The 7,151-nt window shown below is 49.7% G+C and overlaps 1 protein-coding gene across 1 annotated transcript; it reads left to right on the forward strand.

Moving 5' to 3' along the window:
• Positions 1 to 2,786: 2,786 nt before the first annotated feature.
• LOC146421225 (uncharacterized) lies at positions 2,787 to 6,424 on the forward strand. Its single transcript, XM_085047685.1, has 3 exons — positions 2,787 to 2,866; positions 5,308 to 5,386; positions 5,574 to 6,424. The coding sequence occupies exons 2-3, from the start codon at positions 5,335 to 5,337 to the stop codon at positions 6,422 to 6,424; spliced, it is 903 nt and encodes a 300-aa protein (XP_084903811.1). The 5' UTR covers positions 2,787 to 2,866; positions 5,308 to 5,334.
• The last annotated feature ends 727 nt before the right edge of the window (positions 6,425 to 7,151 follow it).

Here is a 7,151-nt window from a genome sequence, read left to right on the forward strand (position 1 = left end):
ATGATCAGCTGTATTTTGTCTGCTTTCTTACTGGCTGCTGATGGGGACAAGGATCCCGTGAAGTCATATAAATGTTTTAACAAGTGGACTGGGTGTGTAGAATGCCAGAACGACAGACATGCAGATTCACCTGCACAGACAAGTGGCCAGTCTAGATTTTTGGTTTTGCCTGAATTTAGTCTTTGAGATACCACCTTTAGCAAGGAAATGGTAGCTCAGTCCCAAAGTCTTCTCAGTCACTGGCCTCACTGCTAAGCCTGTAAACAAAAATGTAAAATTGTTCTGCCTACACTGGTTCTTTGAGATGTGCAAGTATGTTCTCTGCCCTGCTCTGAAGCCACCAAAGTCAATGAGACCCCAAAGCAGCCATAAAATGGTAAAAGGTCAGTCACTGCTCATTCTAGTTGAATTTCTATTGTATTTTCAATATTTAAAAAACCCTGGGCTTAGGGTTTGGTTGTTTTGGGTTTGGTTTTTTTTAAGTAAAAGTAGAGTATTTCCTTTAACAAACAATTTCAATTTCTAAAGCATTTGTTTATTTTATAGAATTGAGTGTTTTATAGAAAATTCTGTTGTCACTGTTGGAAATGAAACGAGAGTTTGCTCTCCCTACCCCTGACATGCTAATCTAGTAGCCTGGAAGTTTACTAACCGAGTTGATTAGGATGAGAGTAAGTCTTTAGCAGTAGTGTCAACCTAAAAAGTGATACAAGGCAGAGCAGTTTCCTCAGGTTATTGCTACCTTACTTCTGCTGTTCGTAAGCAACATGTGTATTCAGCAAAACCAAGCGAACTGTTTCAAGATCTTAAAAAATGGACCCAACTGTTGCAGAGCTGTTCTCATGCATCTTCACTGACCATAACTGTGTCCTTTCTGAAGACAGGAAGGGTGTGTCCTGAAATAGGCCTTAGATGGACCTAAACTTGATGCAGTATTTATGCCACTCATTTGATTTCAGCTGACAGTTGCTTTTGACTTGCCCAACAGAATCAAGTTCAGTAGCTACCACCTGTATGATCAGACCGGGTAAGTTACATGTGCCTTAACTCAAGCTTCCATTTCTTCAGTTTGCATCTTCCTTTCTGCGCGTAAGTAAGGACGTACACTGAACCTCCACAAAGAAAAGGGTGTACATTAGCTAAACTGCACTGGCCCATTTCATGAAAGAAAGCATCTGTTCCAAAAACTGCCGCTTTGATAAAATCTTCATCTAGTCTTCTAAGTCCACTTTTATACACCTGGTGCAAAAGGTGGTAGGGTGAGTTGCATGTACCATTCTGCAGTAGAAGATTCTTGGTGTATAAAAGATAATTGTTAGAACAAACAGGAAAATGGAAGGAAAAATGGAGGCACCAGTTCAAGTCTGATCGTGAAAATATATAAGTGGTCATGACAATACGCCTTATAGCTCATTTTTCCTTTATTGCCTCTGGATTTCTTGCAGCTGCTTTTAATGAGTTCGTTAGTGTTGCATACTGAAGACAGGACAATGTGCTTGTTGTAATTTTATCATTTATACAAGTAGTGAGACACCTTCTGTGAGAGGATATATAAACAGGTGTAAGTTAAAGATTTGACTTGTGTTTGTGTGCTTCCAGTACCAACTCATCCAATTAAAAATAGAGCAGCCCCTAACAACTTCTAAATATGTATATTTAAGTACTCTGCAACAGACAGAACTGTAATCTTTTTTAAAGGGCAATTTACCTGGTAGGCAAGCATAAAAACAGTGCTTACCTTCATTTTTGTGCAAATGTAATAGTGCTCATTTAACATAATGAGTTTAAATTGCATTGAAAATCAATGCGAAAGTGATTTAATGGAAGGGCTTTCATGAGATTATTCCGACAGTGGAGGAGTTGTCACCTAATAGAACTACATCTAAATGTTAATCCTGCCATTTATCTTTGTTTTGCCAGATGTCTGCTGTGTACCTAAATGCTTCTCTATTCTGTGTTGTTGATCTTTTAAAATTAGTTTTAAAAGATATTTCTAATTGGAAAATGTCTTCAATGAACAATTCATTATTATTTTTGGGCATTTAATGTGATCTTCCATTCATACAAGCTGGAACTGTTGGTTTGTATCATCTGAAGAATTGTCCTTAACTGCCACTCTGGAGTCATTGCTCTTGACTGCAGTTGGCTTTTTATAGTGGAAAGCTAATGGCAGCTATATAAATTCTGAAGTATTTGTAGCATAGGTGGGTAATTACATTATTTATCTTCCAACTGGCCTTTCAGTTGTTTTTGTTTTCCTTCCTTTTTTTTTTTTTTTTTTTTTTGCCCCGATTGCTTTTATAATACATTTCAGTTCCAACCTGCTTTATGGTACATGTGATTTAACATGAAAAGCAGTTGTACAGTGGATAGTCTCATTGACTCTTCTTTTCCCTGCCTGGCCTCTCTTTCTACTTAGCAGGTATATTTTGATTTGCATTCATCCATTAGATGTTTAAGTACGGTCTTGATTTTGTTAAAACTGCTCTCATTGTCACGTACTTGCTTTTCGAGACAAAGACTGTTTTCCTTTGGGGTTTTTTTCCCCTTTTCTTTTGATTCAGGTATATGGCTACCTGCTGCCAGGGACTGAGTGCTTAGCAGAAATATATGTAGAGTATAATAAAGATACCGCTCACCCGAGAGCTCCTGACCCGCAGGGGTGGAGAGGGAGGAGGAGCAGAATGAGGAGGGGGAGCGGGAGGAGGAAGGAGAGGAGGAGGAGGAGCGGGAGGAAGAGGAGGGATACAGGAGGAGGTGCGAGAGCAGAAGGAGGAGCAGGGAGAGGAGACCGGACGTGCGCTCACCGCTCTCTGTATCTGCAGCACCTTCGTCCCAGGAGCATCGCTCGCCCCGCATCGCGCAGGTGAGCAGGGAGGTGGAGCTCGTCCCAAATATCCTGGGCGGTTTTTTTGAAGCGGGGAGGGATGTTTGGAGCTCACACGAAATATATTTGGGGCTCCCTGTTTCATTCTTTCTGTAGGAGTCAGGCTGTCTGGGTTCTGCCGCACACCTGCTGCCCAAAGTCAATAGACACATTAAGACCCATTTTAAAGACCTTAACACCCATACCTTCACCCAGCGAGTTATTTGTAAAGACATTAGCTTTCCTCTCACTCTTCCCCCCTCCGTGCTGATGAGGAGCTGCAAACTGCTCCTGCCTTGGCTTCTCCTGCAAAGCAGGGACTTGATCAGAGTGAGTCCGGGAGGGAGCCGGAGGTGCCAGCAGCACGCAGCGAGGCCGGGGCGCTGCAGGAGCGAGGGGCCAGCGGGGAATTGTCAGGGGTGAGGAGCTTTGCTCTGACCCAGCCCTGTCCTTGCCCCTCTCTGGCTGTGCCCATACCCCGCGGTTTAAAGGCGTGTGGGTGCGGGCAGCGCTGACCTAGCGCCGGCACGGGCAGGGCGGCCCTGGGCGGGCTGTGGGAGCTGCGAGTGGCTGCCCGAGCCCGGAGCCGCCGCCTTTGGCCGGGAGCCCCCCGGGCAGAGCTCTCTGCTCGGGGCTGAGGCCGGCGCAGTGGGTCCGTGTGGCCGGGCCGGCGCCGTGTCCGCAGCGGCTCCGAGGGGAACAGCCCGGCCGTGGCGGTGCCTGGGGGACTGAGACGAGCCAGGCTCGCAGGGCAAAGGCTGAGGGAAAGAGGGTGAAGCGATGGCAAAGAGGCCTTGGGCTCCCCGTGCCCCCCTGCCCACGGAGCTGGGCTCAGTGGCCGCCTTGCTCAGAGGCTCTAGGGAATGCCTGGAAAAATCCACCGCGGAGCAGAGCAAGCGGCCGGGGCCAGCTGGGATCTCGATGGCACCAGCGAGATGACACGCTGGGGGCACTGGGAGAGAGGGGGCAGACACTGGGATGAACTGGGGAGGCACTGGGATAGAGGGGGTGGAGGGCGGGGTGGCATTGAGAGGTACTGGGAATGTACTGGGAGGGACTGGAGAGCAATGGGAGAGGACTGAGGGTTTGCTGGGAGGGTTTGGGAGAGAGGGTGCACGTCTGGGAGTGGACTGGGAGGGACTGGAAGGCTGAGTACAGCTCGGGGCCTGGAGCAGCTCCTGCCCTTCCTCCTGCACTTCCCTGGGTGTCTGCAGAGCTGTTCCTCTCTTGGGATCTGGTGTTTTAAGACTTCAGAAAAAGGGGCAGCACGACAGAGTTCCATGTTAAGGGACATTCTGCCACTGACTGGATGGTTAAAACACCGTGAGAAAAAGCAAACAAAAATGTAAAATCAATCAATCCAAAGAGAAATAACCCCAAAACTATTTATGTGGAGGCTGGGGGGCGGGGGGAGCTGGGGGGTTGTGAGAGAGAAAAGCAGGAGCTGGCGGAGCTCTGTGCCCAGGGCTGGGCGTGGCTGCCAAGAGAGCAGAGCATAGAGCCGCTGGATGAGATCCACAGTGGGGAGTGGGGAGCGTGGGCTGGGGGGGACGCGGGGGTCCCTGTGGGGGTACACAGGGCTTCCTCTGGGCTCTTTCTCTTCCTCACAGCCCTGCAGCCCCTGGGCACAGAGCCCAAGCTCTTCGGTCGCTCCCTGCCAGCTCCAGCCCTGCTGATGCTGAGCTCTCTGCAGCATCACTGTGCTCCTGAGCTGGGCACAGGCAACACTTGCCTCGGGAACTTGAATGCAGCTGGGGATGGATTTCATGCAATTGGTGAATTGGTTCACCTCAGCATGGCACCTTCACTGCTGGGGTTCATGAAGTTTTGTCCCTCAATGCCTTTGAGGAGGGTGGAGATGCCCTTGAAAAGTGCTCGTGACCCCTTAGGTGGTCTCCTCCGTTTGGTGGTCTCCTAAATCCCCCTCAGCGGCAGGTTTTGGGTGTCCTTGACCACTCCCAGCAGGATTCTTGACCACTGCCAGGTGCCTGACCCCACCAGGGACCCGCGGGCAGCCTGGAGATGTGGGGAGCATGGACAAAGGAGACCCATGGGTCCATGGGTACCCTGGGTCCCTGAAACAGGATGCCAGACAGGGGTAACCCCTGGGAGCCCTGTTACACCAAACTGGGGTGCCCAGAAGAGGGGGACCTCTGGGATTCCAGGACCCCCAGCAACCCAGGGAGGGGCAACACCAGTACATGCTTGACCTGCAGTGGCTCACAGAGGAGGGACCCCCCAAAGCCCTAAGTGCACACAACAGAGGAGGGAAACTCCTGGTTGTGTGTTTTTGCTGCATCTTGGTGATTTGTGTATTTTGGGCAACTGAATCTTGGTGTTTTGGCAGTTTTTGTGGACACCTGATGCCCAGTGACTTCTAGATGTGGACTTGGGCAGGAGGAACCCAAGGTGCTCATACCATGTATTTTTCCCCACAACAGGATTTCTCATTCCCAAACCTTGGCCAAATGGAGGAGAGGACTGTGAGGAAGAGGAAGATGCCCCAGGACAGCCAGAAAGGTGAGGAGGAAGTCACTGCCCCTTTCCCCCTCTCTTCTCCTCTATCTTGCATGCCAGCATTGCCCCTGGCTGCAGGACAACCCCACAGCCACCACCATCCTGCCAGGAACAGACTGGGGGATCTCCTTTCCCTTTCCTCTGGCATGGAGACAAATCCCAAATCCTCTCCTTGTCCTTCCTCCCCCAGGCAGTGAGCTGATGTTGGAGACCAAGGAGGATAAATATCCCCATCAGAACCTTGTGGAAGAGGCTGTTTTGAGCAGCTCCACAGCACGGGAAGCCAAGGGGGAGGAAAAGCCCCAGAGATCTTGCACAAGGAGAGGCTCCAAACCCAGCCGAGGGTGCTCTGAGAAGGAAAGACCAACCCTGTGCAGGAAAGATGGCCAGAGATCCAGGCAGAGGTCAAAGCTGGGGGTCCATGACAGGGAGGAGAAGCCCTACAAGTGTCTGGAGTGTGGGAAGGGCTTCAGGTCGTTCTCCAGCCTCCTCACCCACCATTGGATGCACATGGGGGAACGGCCCTTTGAGTGTGGGGAATGTGGGAAGAGCTACAACCATGGCTCCCACCTCTTCTACCACCAGTGGGTGCATATGGGCAAGCGGCCCTGTAAGTGTTCAGAATGTGGGAAAAGCTTCACCGTCAATTCCCACCTGGTCTTGCACCAGAAGGCCCACAGAGGGGAACTGCAATGGCCCTACAACTGTGGGGATTGTGAGAAGAGCTTCAGAGACAGCCCCTCCCTCATAGCCCACCGGTGTGTGCACACAGGGGAAAGGCTTTTCACCTGCTTGGAATGTGGGAAGAGCTTCACCATTAGGTCCACTCTGGTCTCCCACCAGAAGATCCACACCAGGGAATGGCCCTATGAGTGTTCCGAGTGGGGGAAGAAGTTCCGGACCAGTTTGGATCTCCTCAAGCATCAGCAGCCACACACGGGGGAGAAGCCTTTCCGCTGCCCCGACTGCGGGAAGGGCTTCAACCGCAACTTCAGCCTCGTTGCCCACCGGCAAATCCACACCAGGAAGAGGCCCTGCTGAAGCATGGAATTGACTCCGCAACTCAGATAGTTATGAAGTAGGTATGTGTTTATTCCAGCTGGGGTGCATGAGGGATAGCCCCTCCAAAAACATGCACACCCTCAGCAGCACTTCACTAGGTTTATATTAGGTTACAGATTACATATGCATAAAGTTAGACAAAGCCCCTATACATATTCATTATCTATCCCTGCTTCGTATTATAATGAGTTCAAAGTTCATTTAAATATGCTCGCACAAGCGCAGTGTCTCAGATTAATTGTGGGCAAGGGTCCCAAATGATTGATTACTACATGATCCATACTCTTCATCACGATGAACTGTTCAACCTGTTCCCTTGCGCATGCTCCCTTGGTTCTTGGTCCAAGTCCAAGCCTGAGAACCAACTCGTACCAGTCCTGGAGTCCAAGGGTGGGATGCTTGGTTACACTTGGTGGTTTCTCTCAATTATTTGGCTCTTTTCTCTCCATCCTCCCCGAAACCAGGTAGGCACAAATTCATTAAGGGAATAATAAATGGTTTACAGCAGGCAAATCTTAGTAAATCATTATCCAATCTCTGTCTCTCTAAATCAGTTCAAGACTATTATTATTATTATCTTTTAAATTAAAAATTTCTGTTTTACCCTAAGTCACTGTGAGTGCTCTGAGTGTGGGGAGATGTTTCAGAGCAGCTCAGATCTCGTCAGCCACCAGCAGACGCACGCAGAGGAGAGGCCTTTCCGCTG

The sequence above is a fragment of the Lichenostomus cassidix genome, unplaced genomic scaffold (genome assembly GCF_008360975.1).
Source record: "Lichenostomus cassidix isolate B80296 unplaced genomic scaffold, HeHo_3.0 HiC_scaffold_43, whole genome shotgun sequence".
Taxonomy (NCBI): domain Eukaryota; kingdom Metazoa; phylum Chordata; class Aves; order Passeriformes; family Meliphagidae; genus Lichenostomus; species Lichenostomus cassidix.

Coding starts and splice junctions, on each gene's coding strand:
- LOC146421225 (XM_085047685.1), top strand. CDS start 5,335: ATGGAGGAGAGGACTGTGAGGAAGAGGAAGATGCCCCAGGACAGCCAG. Junction 5,387..5,573: donor GCCCCAGGACAGCCAGAAAG/GTGAGGAGGAAG, acceptor TTCCTCCCCCAG/GCAGTGAGCTGATGTTGGAG.